The sequence below is a fragment of the Antechinus flavipes genome, chromosome 5, assembly GCF_016432865.1.
Source record: "Antechinus flavipes isolate AdamAnt ecotype Samford, QLD, Australia chromosome 5, AdamAnt_v2, whole genome shotgun sequence".
Lineage (NCBI taxonomy): Eukaryota > Metazoa > Chordata > Mammalia > Dasyuromorphia > Dasyuridae > Antechinus > Antechinus flavipes.
In genome coordinates this window covers 63,805,628-63,828,287 of record NC_067402.1, presented here as the reverse complement: position 1 = coordinate 63,828,287, position 22,660 = coordinate 63,805,628, and the positions used below count along the sequence as shown (strand labels likewise).

Here is a 22,660-nt window from a genome sequence, read left to right as displayed (position 1 = left end):
ATTTTCCCAATCACTGAAGCCAAAAACCTCATTGTCACCTTTTATTTCCCCCTTTTTCTCACCACACTCTCTACCCCATCCAAATTTAATCAGTTACTGAGGCTTGTTGACTCTATCTCTACATTTTTTTTTCAAGTGCTCATCTTCCATTTCCATAGCCACATTCAGATCTTTTATTTTTCACTTATGCCATTTGATGTCTTTCCCTGACTCCAGTTTCACTCCATTCTGCTGTTTAATCCAGTCTACTTTACACACAGTGTAAAGGAGACACAGTAAGTGTCTGAGATTGGATTTGAACTCAGGAAGATGAGTCTTCCTAACTCCAGACGCAGTACTCTAATCCACTATGCCACCTGGGAAGGAGGTATTTTATTATCCTCATTTTACAATTGAGGAAATAGGTAGACAAAAATTAAGTGACTTGTCTAGTTAGTAATCATCTAAGACTGGATTTGGACCCCTGTTTTCCTCTCTCCACATTCAAACTTTTATCTTACTGCACTAATCATGATTCTTCTTTCTTCAAAATCCTTCAGGATGTTCCCATTGTCTACCCAATGGAGCCCAAATTATTTTCACTCACTGCATCCCCCTAGTTTTCTCATAATCTCCTCCTTTAAATGCTCTATATCCTTAAAAAATCCAGACTATCATTCCCTGTACTACTTCTGTTTTTTATGCCTCAATCTTTCTGCCTTTGCTCACTTCATCTCTTTGTCTTGAATACAAAAAATATTTTGAGTTAGACAGCCCTAACTAAAGTAATCACTGCTACTTCTTGGTAACAGCAGACTTCTTTTAATTTCTGGGACATTTATAATTTGTGTAACAATTACTTGCGTGCCACCAATAGATTGATGACCCTCTTGATTTATATAACATTAAAACTGGAAAGGAAATTTAAAATTTTGTCTTTTTTCTGGTTATATATGTACATTTATGTTTTTTAAAAAAACACATTTACTTATGAATCATGTTGGGACAGAAAAACTAGGAAAAAAAGGGAAAAACCATGAGAGGAAAAAAAAACAGAAGAAAAAGGAAAAAACTGAACATAGCATGCATTGATTTATATTTGGTCTCCATATTTCTCTCCTGGATGCAGATGATGTTTTTTATCCAAAGTTTATTGGGATTGTCTTGAATCACTGAACTTCTGAAAACCAAATCTTTTATAGTGGATCAATGTACAATCTTGCTGTTATTATGTACAATATGTTCCTGATTCTTCTTGTTTTGTTCAACATCAGTTTGTGTAAATCTTCCCAGGCCTTCCTAAAATCCGCCTTTTCATCATTTTTATAGAACAATAATATTCCATTTTTTTCATATACCATAAGTCATTCATCCATTCCCCAATTGATGGGCATCTACTCATTTTCCAGTTCTTTGCCACCACAAAATTTACTGCTGCAAACATTTTTGCATATGTGGGTTTTTTTTCCCTTCTTTTATAATCTCCTTGGAATATAAACCCAGTAATGGCACTGCTGGATCAAACAGAATGCACCCTTTTTTATACCACTTGGACATAATTACAAATTGTTCTCCAGAATGGCTAGATCATTTCACAACTCCACCAACAATGCATTAGTATCCCAGTTTTCCCCTCTAACATGTATCATTTTCTTTTCCTGTCACTATAGCCAATGTGAGAGATGTGAGATGGTACCTCAGAGTTGGTTTAGTTTGCATTTTTCTAATCAATAGTGATTTAGAGCTTTTTTCCATATGACTATAGATAACTTTAATTTCTTCATCTAAAAATTGTCTGTCCATATAGTTTGAATTTTGTCTTATTTTATGGATGAGGAAACTGAGGGTAGGGACTGTCTTACTCCTTCCTATATTTCCCAGCACTAAACATAGAAAATACTAATACTTTCTATATACTAATCACTTAGATATATTCCAGTGTTTAACAGAGTTATGAACACATAATAGACACTCAATTTTAAGAACTGAATCCACAAGGGATACACCATCTCAAAATAACCAAGAGTTGACTATCAGACTATTAAATCTTGAATAAGAGCCATTAATGATTTGAAATACTGACAGTATTTATTTCCAAATGAAGCATATGTAAAAGATTGAGTTTTATAGGCAAACTTGTAGCAATGACATAATCTCAATCCATCCAAAAGCAGTTAATAATTCAGTAGTTTGAGCACTCTGACACTAATGCTATAGATTCTAATTGATCCTAGATGGTTTTGTGAACTCAACAGCGATACCTCCTCCATTGGTATAGCTCGCACTTTAGGAGGCAAAAGTATGGAGTGAAAAGTGTTGGAAATTTGAAGTCCAAAGACCTGACCCTTGGCTATGAAACTCCCCTGGTTACCTACCATGGGCAAGCATTTAATCATTCTAGACCTTTTCATCATTACCCTGAAGATGTTAGATAAAATCCTGTTATCTGTGACCGTCAACAAGTCACTTAAGTTTTATGGGCTTCAGTTTCTTCATCTGAAAAATGGAGAGATTTGATTAGATGCCCTCTAAGTCCTCTTTAAATTCTGTAGTACCCAGTAGAGAGGAGGACCTTGATGAATGCTTTTTGGAGGACCTTGATGAATGCTTTTTGACTAAATGACTAACTTCTCTCAACTCTGTATCTTTGATCTTGTGATCTTATGATCCATCCTTCTTACCTGATGTGGTTTTGATTCAGAGTCTTTCAGTAATGGGGCAGCTAGTTTTGCTATATATATAATGTACCAGTTTTATCTTCTTTCTGTGTAAGTGTTAGCTTTTCACCGACGCAATCAAAGAAGAGGAGCTGTAGAGTGAGATGTTGACTTCAAAGAATGATAAATCAAGCCTAAAGCCAGTGCACTGAGTTCAAGAGAGAGACTTGAAAAGGAATCTGGCTTCTGATGGAACGAACTGACAGCTGGATAAAGAAGCCACATGGGGCTGGGAGAGCAGAAGTAGAGGCAAGGATAACTGTCACAGAGAAAGGGGCCAGTACTCTGCAGCAAAGCCCCTTGGGTGGATCAGACCTGAATAATGATAGGACAGAAGCTGTGTTGCTCAAACCCCCCTAGTCTCACTAAACTCTGGACTCCAGTGTAATGAGCCATCACCTCCTTTTGCTCCTTTCCTTTGTTCTTTATGGGAATCTGCCGTGTTTTCCTCTGAGCATTGGTTGATGGAGGGTGAGGAGGATATTTGCCTTTCTATGTTTTAAATGTTTACTTTCTCTTTATAAAAATGAGTAATTACTTGACACTTCATAGTAGGAGTTGTACTTATTGGGAATACATTCAGGAAGAAAAACTAAGGAGGGAAACATACCCAGATAAGAGAAAGCTAGGTCTAATACTCAGGTATTTTGCCAGAAGTATTATCTCTGACTAGGAGATCAATATATAATTATATATATAAATATAACTTAATAAAAGAGTTAAAGAGAATCATATACCTCATAATATTATTTCCTGACAAAAATATCTGGGTACCATCTCTGTATTATCATTATAGACCGCTTCTCCATGGATAATCATGAATCTCATCAAAATATTCATCCTAGAACTGAGTACAGTTAGCACATCATCAGAAAACAGATATGTTTTGTATTTTTGTTAAAATTCTTGACATCACTTTAAATTTTTAAGGTATAGCCTCATCTTTCAATGTATGTTTGTGTGCTAGTTTTATAGTTGACATGATTTTTACCTTCAGGTGGTTTTAGATTTTGAGTTAGTAAAATGAACCCTATATTGAGGTTAGGGTTAGAGTTAGGATTACAAATAGTCTTATATTTAATCTTCCCTAGGAATTATGTTTTTTTTCTTCAAGTATTTCTATAAGGCAAACTGTTTTCAAACCCCAACTACCTGGATTTTTCCAGCTTTAAAAATTTTAGCACATGATCAATCAGTTATAGCTTTTCTGTCTCAGAGTACAATTTATAAAAGAATTCTTATTAAAATGATAGAATAAATCATTAAGTTGCTCCTTAGGAACTGTACTCCAGGAAAATTTTCTTGGATTATTTCTTGCATTTTTGTGTCAAGGTTCTTTTTTTTAGTCACAGCTTTCAGATAGTCCAATTATTCTTATATTTTCTCTTCTTGATCTATTCTCCAGATCTGTTGTTTTTCTTTTTAAAATGTTTCACATTGTTTTATTTTTTTCATTCTTTCTATTCTGTTTTGTTATTCACTGACTTTCTTGTGCCAAATTCTAATTTTCAAAGAGTTATTTTCATCTTTAAGACTTTGTATTTCCTTTTTTTATTTGGCTAAGTTTTTTTCATAATCATCTTGTTTTTCTTAGATGTTTTTTATTTAAAAATTTTTTTTTTTCGTTTTTCCTTAATGTCTCTCATTTGACTTTTAAATTCTCTTTGGGCAGAGAGCTATTTAATCTGATTCATTGGGGTAGAAGAAGCTCTTTTTATTTCAGTGTTCTACTCTGAAGATGAACCTGGGTTATCTATTCCTATAATAGGTTTCTATGGTTGTCATTTTTTTTAATGGGAAGCACCTCTAATTGTGGGGTGGGGAGATATTGCCTGTAGCTTTACTTTAGCTCTCCCCTCTCCCCTGGAAACCCAAACCAAGAGTTTCCCCCTCCTGCGTGTAACTACAACCAGCAGCATCCTTGCCTCTGCACTCACCCTTTGCTGGCATCTTCTCACTCAGGGCAGTGTTTTTGACCCACAGCCGGGCCTGGCATTTCTAATCAGCTGAGGTTCCCTCCAGACCCTGGGAGTTGAAAGCTCCTGCTGAGACTGTACCCCAACCCAGTTTGCTCCAGGGGGAAGCTAGCCTGAAGGTGTTTGCGTTTCACACGGATTAATCCCCAGCCTGGGGGCTTTCTTTAGACCTTCTCTGGGTATCCCAGGAGGGGTCCCAAGTCTTCTTGGTTTTTAACCAGTCTGTGTTCACCTGGAGGTGAAAATTTGTTCTGTTTTTGGGGAAAATCTGGAGAGCTTGAAATTCACTGATCTACTCTGCAGTCTTGTCAGAATTCTCCTGGTCCAAGGAACTCTCAACAAGGAAACCCTCTCTGTCAAAACAAGGTGGCAATTTCTCTGCAATTTATAGTATCAAGAGTTGCTTGGGGCATTGAGACTGGCCCAGGGTCACACAGCCAGTATATATGAAGAGAGAGGAATTGGAACCTGAGTCTTTCTGACTCTGAGGCAGGCTCTCTATCCACTGTGACCTGTATAATATGTTCTTTTTTAAATAATCATTGCATGATATCTTTCCTTCATGCTATTAACTCATTTATAAAACATTTCTTGAATTGTCAAATTACCCAGTGTTACATGATCATGTAAGAAAAGAAATAATTTATCATAATTATGTACAGGGATAGAATGAATCCTATAGCTTAACATTTCCTGCCTTTGGCTTCAGCATAATTATGCTGCTACAGCATAGATTTTTTTATTGAATTTGTTGTTTTAAGGGAGAAAAAGCTATATTTTGCTCACACACAAAAGAAGTTGGCCCCTGTGGCCGGCAAAATCTTTCTTTTAAGGAGGTATATTATCACAGAACCAGTCTAAATGGCCTTTAATAAAGTAGAACATGCCTCTTGTTTTTTTGAACTAATATGGAGAGGTTTTCCTTCTTTTCATATTTCTTCCTTTAGCTAGTCTCTTTTTCATGTACTTGAAATAGTTGCTTGGACAAATCATGATCACCCCCAAACACTGAATTTTCTGAAACCAAACTCATCATCCCACTGGTCCCCTTCTCACCTTCCCCATTCTTGTTCATTTCTGTGCCCAGTTTCCACAATCATAACACTCTGGTCATCTCTGACTTCTTTCACCTGTTTACTACAGTTGGTTGCTAAGTCCTGTCATTTCTTTCTTTGAAAAACTGTTTGGATTTTTGTTCCTTTTTCTCAGTGCCAAACATTACCACCCCAATCCAAGCCCTTTTTATTTCATACTTAATTTTTTTGTATTTTCCTTTCCTATATCTCTGCTCTCCTCAGCTAGAAATGAATTCCTTGTGGGCAGAGATTATGCCCATGATCAAGACACTTGGTAAAGACTCATTGGTTGGTTGCCTATTTTAATTCAATTTGCTCTTTGTTCAGTCATTTCAGTCATGTTGGTCTCTTCATGTAGTGCTTTGCTGTTTCCATCTCATTTTACAGATGAGGAAATTGAGGCAAACAGGGTTAATTAAATGATTTGCCTAAAGTGACACATTTAGTAAGTGTCTGATGCCAGATTTAAACTCAGGAAGATGAGTCTTTCTGACTTCAGGCCCAGCACTCGTACCACTTAGTTGACAAAGATCCATCATGTGTCACACTTTGACCATTTGATTGTTGCTCATTTGGAATGCTTTTCTTATTTAGTAATTTTCAACATTAACCCCAACTTGAGATGTGCAGCTATTTATTGTTCATTGGTTCCCTCAAAGTAATTTGGGAAAGTGCGAATTAGACCACCCCTCCAGGAAATACCCCGACCCTCTCCAATATAGTCTAGCAATAGATTTGAGGCAGTTGGCATTGTGCAGACAGAGAACGTAGAGATAGGTGTCAGACTCTCCACTTCTGTCCAAGACTTATTCTTTTCTTATGGGTAGATGGGCACCTTGCCAGTCATCCATGGTCAATGATAACAATGGTTTCCCTTAAGAAGTTTTTGAAATTTGTGCTCTGTTTTCTGCACGTGACTGAATCTGAGTAGAACTGGACACTGATCTTTTTTGATGTGTCTTCATGCTAGTGCCTTCCCTCTGGTGATTGTTCCTAATTTGCCCCATTTCTCCCAAAGAGAGTTTGTATATCATTCGTTGTATATCATATCTCTTCCACTAGACCATAAACTTTTTTTTTTTGGTTTGTTTGCCAGTTTTTTAAAATTGTATTAAAGCTTTTTATTTACAAAACATATGCGTGGGTAATTCTTCAACATTGACCCTTGCAAAACTTTTTGTTCCAAATTTTTCCCTCCTTCTCCCTACCCCCTCTCTTAGACGGGATGGCAGGTAGTCCAATACATGCTAAATATGTTAAAATATATGTTAAATCCTAACATGTATAAGACTGCCTGCCATCTAGGGGAGGAGGTGGAGGGAGGGAAGGGAAAAATTGGAATAGAAGCGAGTGCAAGGGATAATGTTGTAAAAAATTACCCAGGTATGAATTCTGTCAATAAAAAGAACGTATTTTAAAATGTTAAATCCAATATATGTTTACATATTTATACAGTTATCTTGCTGTACAAGAAAAATTGGATCAAGAAGGGAAAAAAACATGAGAAAGAAAACATAATGCAAGCAAACATCAACAGAGAGAGTCTATGTTGTATAGACCACGAACTCATTGAGAGCAAGGACGATGTTTTGCTTTTCTTTGTACTTCCACAACTTAACACAGTGCCTGGCACACAGTGGGGCACTTAATCAAGGTTTATTGACTGACTGACTGATTATTTCTCTCTCCTGGGAAAGACATTTGCTATGGGTATATTCCCAGCTCTGAGGACTCTGTGGATTTTGATCTCTTGTTGGCTAGGATTCTTTATCAGATGATGGGAGCCTTATAGTTATTCCTAATTTTCATCAGTTCCTATCAATAAAAGGTAAGATCATTTTGTTGCTATATTATTTGTTGGTATGGTAGTTAATATGGTTTGTGCTTCATGTAAAACTCTCTTGGGGAGGGAAAAGGAAAGAGAGAAATAAAAATATTGGGAACCCAGGTATTTGCAAAGGTGAACATAGAAAAGTAAAATATTATAATAAAAATATAGTTTCTGCTTTAACTCTGATTTCACTGGTGTAAGTACTCCAAATGAGGAAGTTTTTCTATCAATCATCTTTTCTGCAATGTTGAGTCATGGGGAGTGCCTGGGACACTGAGAGGTTGTATCTTGCCCAGGATGTGTCATGATTGGAGCATAAACTCAGGCCTTTTGGACCTTAAGGCTAGGAGAACTTTTATAAATAACAATATAAAAATACCATTGATATTATAATGACAACTGATTTTCTTCTTCTACTTTGAGAAAGTAATTTTCTTAGGTTGGGCCTGAAGTCATTCAATGGAATCTTCCTAACTGACTATAACAGAGGAATCATGTCCCATTCAGGGGACATATGTGCTGGGGTAGACTGCTGGTTGTGTGGCCCAAACCAGATTAAAATGTAAAATTGGGAAAAGTTAACAAAATAAAATCTAAAGACAACATGGATAATGTGAATGTTTAACTCTGACTGTGGAGAGAGCAGCCTTGGGAGGCAGGGTGGTAAAAAGGAAGGATCACAGAATTTAAAGTCAGAGGGTCTTGGTTGAAATCCTGGTTGGAATCCCTGCCCTACCAGTGACTACTTTGTGTGATCTTAGGCCAGTCTCTGGGCCTCAGTTTTCTCATTTGTAAAATGGGAGAGTTGAACTGAATGGCTCCAAATTCCCCATTTCTAAATCTGTTGATGATGATTTTACAGTAGAGGGCTGGACTTATCACCAGAAAGATGTGTTCCAATCCTACCTTGGACATCTGTTAACTCCTGCTTTCTCTGAGCCTATTCAGTTTTTCTTCTCTATTAAATGGGACCCTGGACTTCATCTGCAGTGTCCCCTTCAGGTCCAAATGTCTGATCTTGTGAAAGCATCTTAGATTTGGAGCCCGAAGAACTGGATCCTGGCTGGACTCCTTAATACTGCTTTAGCCTTAAGCAAATAGCTTCTCCTTTCTGACTCTCAGTTTTTGTGCAATCAGCATTTTCATCTTTTCTGACTCTCCGTGGGCCAAGATTCCCTTGCCATTTCCTTATCTAACTCATTTTACAGAGGTGGAAACTGTGGCCAACAGGGTTAAGTGACTAGGCCAGGGCCACACAGGATCACACATCAATTTACACAGTTGGTAATTTTATGAGACTGGATTTGAATTCAGATATTCCCAACTCTGAGCCCAGCACTCTGCCCGCTGTACCACCTAGCTGCCCCTTGGGCCTCAGTAGCTAAATCCATAAAATGAAAGGGCTGGGCTAGAAGATCCTGAAAGTTCTTTCTTGCTGGAAATCCAAAGGGCCTATGAAAGGACCCACTCTTTTTTTGTTGTTTGTTTTGTTTTTAAACTCTGCCAAGACCCTAGACTTTGGTGACAGATTTGAATTTCACGATTCCCCAAGGTGGCTAACCAAAGCTTACTCTCCAACTTGGTCTCTTTTTCAGAATGGAGCTTAGAGTGCCATATAAAACTTCTGAGGCTTCTTTTGAAGGAAGTTATTTTCTAATCATACTTTTTCGCTTAGGGATGATCGTACAAATCTGGCATTAATTTCTTCTCCATCCTCATTTTTTTCAACTTTCCTTCTTGATTTCAGAACATATGGATTTTACTTCCATTTCTTAATGTTGAGGTTTAAGAAGAGCTTTATACTCTTTTTAGCTAACCACATTTAGTCTGAGCCATTGTCATATAATACTATTTATCGATGCCGTTTTCAGCAAATATTGTGAACATTTCTTAAAACATGTAAAACTGTGGTTTCAGAATAGTCATGTCAACAGGGCCAGAACTGAACCTCACAATTTCACCAGTGCGCACAATGTGAAGTTCATACAGCACTGTTTGTTTACATTTGTATATGTGGTTAAGCTTGGCAAGAGACCCAGCCAGACTTCTTAACGGATCATGATGAATGTTAATGTAACAAAAAAGATTGCAGAATATAACAAACAGCTGCCTCATTTTTTTTTCATTTTAGTAATTCATGGCAATGGAAATTATCAATCAAAATCAGTTTGCAATAGATAAAATTTTGGTTGCCACTAGAAACTGAAACTCTGTTTATATAGTTTAGGATGGTGAACCTAGCCACTGGGCTGAGTGGTGATTGCTATGGTGAAGTTGGAGATCTCTAAATAAATAGTTTACTTTTGCCTTTGTAACATCAACAAATTATTGTAAAATGCATCACTAAGTGACTATAACCGCAAGACTAACTAGCATACTTCTACAAATAAATTCAGAGTAAAATGCTAATCAAAACAAATAAATAACTTCTGATAATGGGCAGTGGATGGTATAAAGATCTTAGAGTTAGACCTGGAAAGAAACCTCAATAACCACCTAGAGCAGCCGTCATATTTTGCAGGTGAGGAAACGAGGACAATTTGCCAGGAGCACACATATTACAAATTATAGAGATAGTATCCACATCTAAATCCTGAGTCCAGAATCCATGCTCCCTCCATTTTCTATACCACACGGCCTCTAATTTTGGTCCTACTAAAATTAGGGATAACTAGGGGCACTGGACTTGGAATCAGGAATATAACTTCAGACACATCCTGGCTGTGTGACCCTGAGCATGTCATTTAACTCTGCCTCGGTTTCCTTATCTATAAAATGAGCTAGAGAAGGAAAAGGAAAACCTCTCCAGTGTCTCTGCTAAAGAAACTCCCAAATGGGGAATTAGATGTGACTGAACAACAGCAAGGTTAGTAGAGTTGAAAGCAGTTCTGCTGTGTTAAAGAAAAATAAGTAAGATTTGCCATCTACAGGATAGCTTAAGTAAAATCTAATTCATCACCATCATATTCTGCATAAATAAGTATTTAACAATAAAATTTTTCTATATACTAAACACTGTGTCAAATGCTAAAGGGAAAAAAGAGGCAAAAACAAATCTCTGCCCTCTAGGAACTCATGACCTAATGGGGAGACAACATAGGAATGATTATCACTTACCAGGGAAACATAGTGTAAATAGCAGGTAATCAGAAAACTAGGAAAGTTCTATTGCAGAAGGTCAGAATGGAATTGAGTCTTTAAGGAAAGATGCCAGTAAAAAGGCATGAAATCATCATATGCAATGAATAAAGGCCAGTATCATTGGATTACAGATTATATGGAATACTATACTGACAGGGTAGGAAGAGACTAGATTGTAAACAATTTTTAAGACCAAACATATGATTTTATATTTGATTTCAAAATTAATTCCAAAACATGTTATGGCAAAAAAAGATTATATTGAGAATCAGAAAGCCTGCATGTATAAAATCATAGAATTTAGATCTGGAAGAGCCCATAGGAAATTGTCTAATCCAATCTATTTTATGATTGGGGAAATTGAGGTCCAAAAAGATTTATTGACTGACCCCCAAATCCACATAAAATAATAATAAATAGCAGAATTAAGATTAAAACACAGGACTTCTGGCTGCAGAGTTAGGTGAGGTTCCCCATTCGGCAAGCTGTATATCTTTGGATGAGTCATCTATAGCCTTGGACTGGTACCATATAGAGTAAGAAGTGCACCAAAGAGAGGAAGTGATGAATAATTCACAGGAAACAATATTCAAAAGAAAAATTATAGTAAAACTCATGTCTCACATGTCTGTTTAGCCATTCACAATATATAGATGGATCATAGATTTAAAACTTGATGGAATTTTAGAGCCCATCAAATCCCAGCTTTTTCTTGTACATACACAACTTAATATGCTTTGTCCAGGTTAGTGTCTTATTCTTGTTCTTCCTTTGTTCTTGAAGACGACCAATGACATCATGAGGTGATGTCTTGACTTGGATTGGATTTAAGTGAGACAAAGAGCTATGCAAAGTCTAATAGGTGATTTGAACTTAAATCTTCTTACCTACCTCAATGGTGTGAAACAATGAATCTAGTACAAGGAGGAAGGAAAATCTGATTTTATGGGTATTATTCCGACATTCTGGGAGTGTGTGACTGGAATATAGAATGGAAGAGTATACATTCTACAAAAAGAAATAGAGAAAGGGGTAAAAGTTAAACAACCTTAGCCATCAAGAAAACAAGGAACCCAAAGGAAACATTAAAGAAAGCCTTTGGGTGAATATCAGTAGAGAAGTGACATAGTTGTTGAGATTTTCTGTATATCAAATGGACAGAAGGGAATTAAAGAAGGAACTTGGGAGATTGATTATAAACCTATAGTGGAAATGTAATATTACAATGAAAGGGAACTTTACCTAACTGGATAGAAACTTAGAATTCTCTGCTAAGAGCAGAAAACCTGACAAATTTCTGGCTTCCCTTCATGATCACTTCATCCTCCAAAATGTGGAGAAAACCACAAAGGGAACTGCTCTTCTGGAACTTAAAATGACCAATATGGAGTCATTGGTGGTTGGAGTAGAAAAAGGAACAATTTTGGAATCAAATGACCTTTCCATCAAAGAATTCATAAGAAAAAGAGTGAGAACAAAGGTAGATAGATATGCTTCCTAAATTCTACATATACATCCCAACTTTGGAAAGGAAGGAAGGAAAAGCTGTTTTCAAAGATTCAGAATAAGAATCGGTCAGATCCAATGGCCCAATAACTTGAAGAGATAGTCAGCCCAAGAGGAATGAAGAGTGAAATAGAAATTATTCTAATGTAAAACATGCAAATAAGGGATGCTGGAATTAATGTGGATGCAAAGAGAATTTAGCCTATTCAGATTTGTTTAAAAGTAACTGGGAATAAAATGTGAAAGACTAGGTTCTTGTATAAACTGTGCCAAGACCAATAAAGTCCAGAATGAGCTGGGGCTGGTGATCAATACTTAAAATAACAAAAAAGATGTTTTTGTTGTTGTTTTAGTGGTGTTGGGGGCAACCAAAGGATCCAAAACAAGGGATAGATGGGATAAAATGAATGAAACTGAGAAGACTGAACTTTTCAACTCTACTTTTGTATTCATTGCCAAGGAGAAAGACATTTGGATTGGGAAGGAAGTAATAAAAATGGCTAACAGGTAGTTAAAACCCAAGATAAGTCAAGAGACAGACAATATTTAGCTTCTCTTGATGAGCTCAAAATCACCAGGCCCAGACAAAATACATCTCAGGGTATTGAAAGAATTGCCAGATGTAGCTGTGGAACCACTATTGGCATTGTAGCAACTGGAGAAGGGCAAATGTTGTCCCAGCAATTTTTTTTAAAAAGAGAAAAGGCCCACTTCTATAAACTGTAAACCAGTGACCTTGTCTTCTCTTTCTTGGAAAAATTCTAAAACACATTATTAAGAAGATGGCTTGTGAACACTTAGAAAGGAAATTAGTGATCACTAAAAGTAGGCATGACTTCATCAAGAATGGTTCATGCCTGAATAATGTTTTTCTTTTTCCTTTTAAACCTTGTAAATAAACTGGTGAGAGACAGAAAACTATGTGAGTTTTTTTTAACTAAGGGCAAAGGAATTTCCCAAAGTTTTTATCTAGAAGCACATAATTTCAAATAGATCACTGTTTATAACTGGTAATTCTTCTTCATTCCATTTCATTGTAGAAATAAAAATCTATGATTTCCCCCCCTAACTTTTCTGATGTTTGCCTCCATAAAGGATCATAATTTCAGTGAAAAACTTCATACTCTTTCTTAGCCAACTTCATGTAAATTGTATCATTGAATTTTTGACAGAGTGGGCCAGACTCCTATTCAATGTAATTATAAGAGATTGTGCATATAATTCTAGCTAGAGATTAGTGAGATTCTGATTAATGAGAATAATGGATTACATGACCACTTCATGTTAGTGGTCATCTTATTCAAATTCACACTATTTGAAGTTATAATTATATGTAAAAATATGATAATTGGTTCCATCCAGTTGAAATGAACAATGTGAATTTGAATAAAATGGTCACTGGGATTATTATTTGGAATTCTTAATTGGCAGTAATTGGGATTTAATTGTATAAAGAGCAAGATTTTGGCATTGAATGTCTTAATAGTAGGGCTTGGTTAGCTAGTGGACTATTTTTATTTTAAAATATTTATATGTTTTATTATGAAGTATCTAGTTCTGTGTTTACTTTTTTTATCATGTAAATTGACAACTTCCCTGACCCCCAGTATGTATAAAACTGCAAAGTGGCATCTGGCAGATAATTCTTGGTTTAGAAAGACTTTTATTAAATCTTAAGCTGAATCTATTCTTCAAAAAAAATTTTATTGATGCTTTAAAAAATATATCATCTCTCTCAATGGAATTCTTGGCCCTACTAGAATTCTCCTATGGAACAAAGAGCATAATAAAGCAACAAAACCCAATACATTGGACTTGACAAACAAATTAAGCTTCCCGCCACACCCACAGGCTGTCACCTCCTGCTGAGAAGAGAGAGGTCTGTTCTACTATCAACTCTCTAAAGTCAATAAGTTCACTTTTCTGAATGAAGCCAGAGATATTTTTCATGTTTTTTAAAATGCCTTTAGGTTTTTTATGCAAGAACATCATTGGATAGGACAGATATCAATTGTTTTATGAGGACGTGCATAAGTGATTTTCTACTTGGAGCTTTGAGACTAATACATTTTGAAGGCAAGCTCATCTCTCACAATCAAGGGAAAGTAGATGTTCTTGCATTAATTTTTGAGACTGAATTATATTGTATGTTAATAATACATATTGTGTTCATGGTTAAATACTTCATATAATTAAACTTCAACTTGAGGTTAAAATTCAAAGAAAGTTTGATTTCCATTATCTTCATTTCATCTGCTTTGAGTTTAATGTATCTTTCTGAACAAAGCCATGTTTGTAAAGGATATTAAGTTTTGTTTGGCCTTCCTCTCAATTTAAAGTACTCAGTGGACCTTAATGTGAAGCTAGGATCCCCTAGACTGATTGATATATAAACATAAGACAGATGGCGTAGAGATGACTCTGATGATAATTCATTTTTCGGCTAGTCATGAAGATACTTTGATTACAGTATGTTTAAGTAATTATAACACAGTATTCAATGTTAGTCTTGTTGGTAAGGGAACACATGGGAAACAAGTTATGTGTTATTCATGCCCAACAAAGGATGCACTGTGGTGTGACGATTTTAATTCCTAATGCTAGATTAAAACCGTAGGAGTTTAAAATATGTCATACAGTAAGGTAAATACATTAAACACAGACCAAATAAAATAGTTAAGTACATAGTTTTTTTGGCCTAAATATTTGTTTTGGAAAGTATTTAGTTGTTACTATATGAAAGAAACCAGTATGTTTGAATTGGGGTTTCAGTTTGCACGTAGTTTATTACAAAGTCACATGGTTATCATGCAGTATGCTTTCTATGTCCTAAGTTTAGTAGTGTTGAAATCACTGAACTGACACTGCCATGAATTTTTTAAAAATGCTTTTTTTCCCCTGTTTTTCATATTTCAAAATCCAAACAAGAGTTTAAATGTGCATAATTAATGGAAATGCAATAATTTCTTTTCTTTTAAATTAAATCTTATTTTTAAATTAATAAGCATTTCTTTTCTCTCCTTCCAATCTACTCACTTCCTCTCTCCCACTGGAGGGGTGAGGTGAAGGAGAAAGAAGAACAAACTCTTATAAGAAATATGCATAATCATCATGCAAAACAAATTTTCACATTGCCCAAAGATGGGGTATGTTCCATTTTTCATATTTAGTCTATTAGTACTCTCTCAGAAGTTGGGGAACATTCTTCATTATCAATAATTTGGATTAGTGGACATTGCATTAATCAGAGCTCTTAATTCTTTCTAAATTACTCATTTTTTAAAACAATATTGTTATTGTTACTGTTGTGTGAATTTGTCTTCTTGTTTTGCTTATTTCATTTTGCATCAAAGTTGTATAAATCAAAATAATTTTGCTTCCGTTATGTATGTAACCCATAATTAATGTGTGTATCTTTAATTTTGCTTACACAACAGAATAATCGATCGCTTAGATGGAGTTCGTTTGTTATGGTCCTTGCTGAAAAATCCTCATCCAGATGTTAAGGCCAGCGCTGCTTGGGCTCTCTGCCCCTGCATTGAAAATGCAAAGGTAAGTGTGTACATATTGCAAATAAAATAAATCTGATACTTGTATCTTACTATATAATTACTTTAAATTAGTCATTTCTATCTCTTAACTTACTGTAAAAGTCTTTTCAGTCTGCTGAGTAGATTTCATTATATTTACTTGTATTGTATTCGGATCCAAGTTGAGTACCTTTCAGAGCCTCATTACCCTGTCTTTATAGCAGCAAGATTTTCCCTTCAGTGGTACATCTTATGTTTTAAGGACATCTTTTACATAATAAATTTAGCAGAACTCTAAACACCATTCTAAATATTTCCTTGCTAATATTAGTCTCTTAGAAAAAGTAAATGTAACATTTTTATTGGCTTTAGACCAGTAACTCTGAAATTTAACAAATATTTATTAACTGACTACTTTGTTCAAGGTTCTGTGCCTGCTCTCCAAGGACCAGTCTAGCTAAGTGTGGAGTGACTCATCAGTAGAGTAGCCCCTAGGTGAAGAATTCTTTTGCCTTGGCAACTCACAAAATGAAGAAAAAAAATCAAAATGGTCCTCGTTACTCTAGACCATTCACTTCTGCAAAATTAATAGCAGTGGAGAAGAGAAAGTGGTAAGGAGAAGGGTTGAGAAGGTACTAAGAATGACATCTTTAGACTTCTTATAAATATTAATTTTGCATTTAGATTTACAAACATTACAGCCTTGTTCAATGACCAATGAGTTGACAATATTACCAGAGAACCCAAACAATACCAATATTGGCAATCTCTCTCTAAAGAAACCTAGAAACAATAAGGAAATTGCAGCTAACTAAAAAATTGATTCACATATTGTTGAAGAGGCCAGATATAGAGTTTATTTGTTTGTTTTAAATAAGATATTTGGTCATCTCACTTTACTTTGCTCTCGGTAAGTATAAAGGAAGGGATGGTCATGAAGATAGCAGGAATTTGTGATCTAGCCTCTAACAACAGATGAATAAGTAGAAGAAACTTTATGAAGAACAACTTATGACAACTTGACAAATTGGAAGGAGAGAAAAGAATAACTTGAGTTATGACTAACTAATATAGCATGTACCTTGTAAGTTCGATGTCAGGGTGAGCATGGAGCAGATTGAAAAATATTTTAGAACATTTGGTTCAAGATCAAGGAATGAAAGAAACCAAAAGCTAGTAAATTCAGATGCCTTGAATCTGTATATCCTGAATACTTTTGTGAAGAAGAGAGTTAGAAAGCACTAAATAAAGTGAGCATCAAACAACTTCACAAACGATGAAACAGCCCTTGCTCTTAGACAGGAAAGTGACTGGTTGTAGACATGGGGCTTATATCTGAATCGTTTTTCTGCATGCAGTTGGACCTTTGACATTTGGGACAATTTATACAATTGCATGTACTTCATCCTGACACTTATTAGCTAAGTGCCCCTGGGAAAGACACAACTCAAATTGTCAGTTTCCTCATTGATAAAACGAGCTGGAGAAGGAAATGACAAATCACTCCAGTACGTTTGCCAAGAATACCTCAAATGTCATGAAGTCAGACACACCTAAAAATCAGTGACCAACAATAGCCTAATCTAAATCTACAGAATAGAGTGCTGGCCTTGGAATTCAAATCTTATTTCATACCTACTATGAGATCCGGAGGAAGACATTCTGTTTGCCTCAGTTTCTTCATATGTGAAATGGAAATAATAATAATAACTACCTCTCAGTTTCCTCATTTGTAACTGGAGAAGGATTGACTTAGTAGATCCTATGGTCTGCAAAACAGCCCAGTTGGATCCCATAAATTCTGTGATTCCATGATCCTGTTTTAAGCAAGCTGTTGACTCAGAAAAATGAGGAATAAATATAGACACTGATTGATAATTCCCATTTTTTAAAGATGTTTTAACTGATTTAAAAATAGTCCCCATGATAAGACCAAAACAAACCAAAAAACCTACCTCCAGAAGGCAAACATATGATTACTTTGGAAAGAAGAGAGACATAAAAGCTCAGGCAATGCTATTTAGAGTACAAATTAATATGCAGCTAGATAGATCATTGGGTTTGAAGTCAGGGAGATCTGAATTCAATACAGCCTCAGACACTTACTAGCTGTATGACCCTAGGCAAATCATTCTATTCTATTCTATCTTTGCTAGGAAATCCCCATGACCATATAGTTCACAGAGTCACACAAAAAAATGCACATGACTGAGCAATAATCTTGGAACGGCTAGATGGCAAGGTAAATAAAATGCACATGCCTGGGGTTAGGAAGACTTACCTTCCTTTGTATAAATCTAGCCTTGGATCCTTACTATATGAGTGACCCTGGGCAAATTACTTCACCCTGGTTGCCTCAGTTTCCTCATCTGTAAAATGAGCTGAAGAAGGAAATGACAAACCATTCCAGTTTTTCTGCCAAGAAAACTCCAAACGAGATCCCAGAGAACATTACTGAGAGAGACAGAACAACAACTTGGAGGAACTTGGAAGAAGATCATATACCTCAAAGACAGTGAAAAGTAGTAGAGGAATCTATACCTGAAGCTGCAGAAATTTATTCAGGAGACCTAACTAAGATAAATCAGTGACAACAGGATGAAACAGAAAGGAGGGTTTAAAGAGATGCAAAATGGAAGTGATCTGCTGGTATTTCAATAACAACTTAGCCTTCTCATCAGTGAAAGGAAGATGACTGTATTCTAATATAATATTTAGCTCCTGATAGGTCATGTGAGGAAGAAGAGGTGATAGTTTAAAAAGATGAAGTCAGGAAGATCAGCTGTATAGAAACATCCACAATGATGCAAGAGATACATGGAACAAAGTTAAATAATTACATTCATTGATATACAATAAATCTTACAACATTTAAATCTTTAAAAAAAAAACCTTTTAAAAGATCCTCCTTTGCTGCAGTCATTTGTTCTGCATGATTTGACACTGAGCTCACAAGACTTTGACACAAAGTTTTTAATTCTTCATCATAAAACCATGTTTTTATTACACTCAATATTAAAAGTGTCTTTGATCATGTCTTGTTTTCTAAGTCTAGACTTAATTATAGGTTATACAATTTAAGTGCCATTTATTTTCATCAGATAAATTCCCAGGTGGCTGAACCATGATTCTCTCCATCTTATGGATAAACTTTTTCATCTTTTATTATGTGTGGCATAGGATTAAGTTTTTTTGTGCAGTATTCTGCCTCCATTTTTGAGTTTCTTTAATTCTGAAATAATTCTACTTCTCAATATATCATTATGTTTATCAGAGTTTGTCAATTTCTCAATGGGAACAAGATATCCAAGTTGACTAGAAGTTTAAAAAAGTATCCTCCTAAACATTTTTTGGGAAGATGAATGTTTTACTGTCTTTTGAAGATGTCTAAATTTTCAGCTCTCTAAGATTCAGTTGGGCTTATCTGGACTTTTTCTGATAATGGTTTTGATATAGCCTTTTATGAAAGAGTGAGTCTCCAGACAATATCACCCCTTTTACTAATCTGTGGTACTCCAGTACTTTATTGTCTTGTCTGTGACAAGCATTTTTTCTTCCCAGCAATAGTTAGAAATTGCTTAAAAAAAACTATCTTCAAGATATTTTTCTAAGTTCAAGAAATTTATGCTACATTTCAGAGGAGTCATTAATACTCCCTTCAGTTTCCAAGTCCTTTTGAAAGTCTTTGCTTGTTTTTTTGCAGATTAATTAGGATACTCTACAACTTGTTAGTTGCTGGTGTTTGTTTTTTCATTTTTAAATGAAATTTACTTTCCTTTGTTCTTTGGCAAATGATTGTGTTAATTTGTAGTCTGATATTATCCTTGAAGTGCTTGACTTCCATACCAATAACTGCTTCAGTATCTTTAAGCAGTGATATTCTTTTAAACAATTAAATGAAGATATATCTTTTCCCCCTACCTGACTGAGAAAGCAAGAAAAACAAAACCGGGTTACAAACATGTTAGTCAGGCAAAACAAATGTCTTTTTTGGCCCTATCCAGAAACCTATATCTCAGTCTGAACTCTGAATCCTATCACATCTCTGTTAGCATGTGGGAAGCATGTTTGATCTTGAGTCCTCTGTAATTGTGGTTGGTCATTGTGTTGATCAGAGTTCCCAAATCTTAAGTTGCTTTTTTAGTTGCTAATTCCCAGGTTGCTTGTCCCTTTATTATTATTTCTGCATGCAAGCATATCTTAGAGATGTTATAGTTCCAGACCACTGCAATAAAGGAAATATCTCAATAAAGCGAGTCACATGAATTTTCTGGTTTCCCAGTACATAAAAAAGTTATGTTTATAGTATACTGTAGTCTATTAAGTGTTCAATAGTATTATGTCTAAAAAAGTGTACATACCTTACCTTATTGCTAAAAATGGTAATTATCATCTGATCCTTCAGTGAGTCATAATTCTTTTGCTAGTGGAGTGTTTGACCTTGATGTTGATGTCTGCTAACTGATCACAGAGTTGGTTGCTGAAGATTAGGGTGGCCATGGCAGTTTCTTAAAATAAGACAACAATGAAGTTTGCTGAATTTGTTGACTCTTCCTTTCACGTGAATATTCAGAGGCCATTATAAAGTTATTTATTAGCCCAATTTCAATATGCTTAAGGAAGAGGAAGGCCTGAAGAAGAGAGAGACAGGGAATGACAGTATGTAGAGCAGTCATTACACATGTAATATTTATCAGTTAAGTTTGCTATCTTATATGGGGTGGTTTGTGTCACCTAAAATCAACTACAATAATAACATCAAAGATCACTAATCACAGATCATTATAACGATATGATAAAAATTTTTAAATAGTATAAGAATTACCAAAATGTGACACACAGGTATGGTGTGAGCACATATTGTTGGAAAATTGTCCCCAGTAGACTTGTTCAATGCAGGATTGCCAGAAATCTTCAATTTGTAAAAATAAAAAATAAAAATAAATGCATTATTTGTAAATATGATAAAATGAAGTGCAATAAAATTAGATATACATGTAAATTTAAGGATGGTCTTTAAGAACTACAAGTTCTATACTTATCCTTGGAATTGTATTCATTCTTTAAAACTACAACATTAAAACTATAACAAAAGATCCATTAAATGTGTGTGTTACATAAATATAATCATAACCATTACAAAAAATAAGTCAAAATGCTTGCTTTCCCCCAAGTAATTTGCACACCAATATAGGCAAAAATGTATACTAGATATAATTTTGAAGGTACTGAAGGATTCAGGATACCTTAAAGTGGGAAAAGAATGGGAGTGGGGAATCTCCTAGGAAAATAAAAAAAGCATCCAAGAATATATCAGTAGTTACCAGCCCATATGACTGCTTTCTCCAAGTCACAGAATTTTAGAATAGACCCTAGAAATTATCTAATACTACTCATATCCTAAGGGAGTTATCTCTGTATTTGACAGGGATCATTTAGTCTTTATTTGAAGAACTCCAGTGGAAGGTAACCCACTGCCTCCTGGGTAGTTCAAGTTATTAGGAAAATTTAGCCCAAGTTTGCAACTTTTACTCATAATTATATCATCTATGTTCTCTAATATTTGCAAAACAAGAGCCTAGTCTATAGGGACCCAGGCTTTTGAGCACGTATATTCTGCTTTACCTGGTAGCAGCTCACCTAAATATTAGTGAGTTTGTTTTTTCAAGTACATGATGACATTCTGTGAAGGGGCCCTGTGATAATTCAGTGCATACATATGTATTTTATGACTGTTTTCTGTCTACTTATTGCATAGTGGTGAAGAGGCTTTTAATTGGCTGCTGAACCAGAGTTGGATGTACATACAAAGGTATTAACCATTAAATTGGGAAAGGGACCCACATGTGCAAAAATGTTTGTGGCAGCCCTTTTTGTAGTGGCAAGAAACTGAAAACTGAGTGGATGCCCATCAATTGGAGAATGGCTGAATAAATTATGGTATATGAATGTTATGGAATATTGTTGTTTTATAAGAAACGACCAGCAGGATGATTTCAGAGAAGCCTGGAGAGACTTACAGGAACTGATGCTGAGTGAAATGAACAGGACCAGAAGATCATTGTACATGGCAACTGCAAGATTATACAATGATCAATTCTGATGGATGTGGCTCTCTTCAATAGTGAGATGTTTCAGACCATTTCCAATGATCTTGTGATGAAGAGAGACATCTACACCCATAGAGAAGACTGTGGAAACTGAGTGTGGATCATAGTGTAGCATTTTTACTTCTTTTGTTGTTTACTTGAATTTTATTTTCTTTCTCATTTCTTTCCTTTTTGATCTGATTCTTTTTGTGCAGCAAGATAATTGTATAAATACATATGCCTATATTGGATTTACATATTTTTTTTTACCATATTTAATATATATTGGATTACTTGCCATCTAGGGGGAGGGGTGGGGGAAAAGAGGGAAAATTGAAACACAAGGTTTTGCAAGAGTCGATGGTGAAAAGTTATCTTTGCATATGTTTTGAAAGTAAAAAGCTTAAATAAAAAATAATAAATTACCCTCTTTTTCTTGATGGAAATTGAGAGATTTTTGGGGGGTGCCAGCTTCCCCTCATGTGCTTGCCAGGGAGAAGATTTCTTTGTAATTCAAAGGGTACCCCTTGCCTCTTTTTCCCCTCATTTTTTCATTCTTCATCTGTGTGTTTGATCACTGAAGGACATAAAAATCCCCACTCACATGAAGGGGGTTGTTTTTTTACTTGAGGGGGTATCTAAATATGGCAAGAATCACTATACTCTGCCCTGCTGACCAGAAAGAGGCAGCAATCTGAAATAGCTAAGGACCACTGTATTCTTATTATATATTTTGGCTAGAGGCAGCTAGGTGATGTGCTAGCTCACTCAGTTTCCTGAAATGTAAAATAAGGATAATAACAATACCTACTCAC

The 22,660-nt window shown here is 35.4% G+C and overlaps 1 protein-coding gene across 1 annotated transcript in view; it reads left to right on the top strand.

The window, feature by feature from the left end:
* The window catches only part of ODAD2 (outer dynein arm docking complex subunit 2), a 219,329-nt gene that overhangs the window by 107,400 nt on the left and 89,269 nt on the right, over positions 1 to 22,660 (top strand). The window contains exon 17 of the mRNA XM_052000267.1: positions 15,664 to 15,778. Coding sequence (XP_051856227.1) covers positions 15,664 to 15,778 — 115 coding nt within the window. The remainder of the gene's footprint in view (positions 1 to 15,663; positions 15,779 to 22,660) is intronic.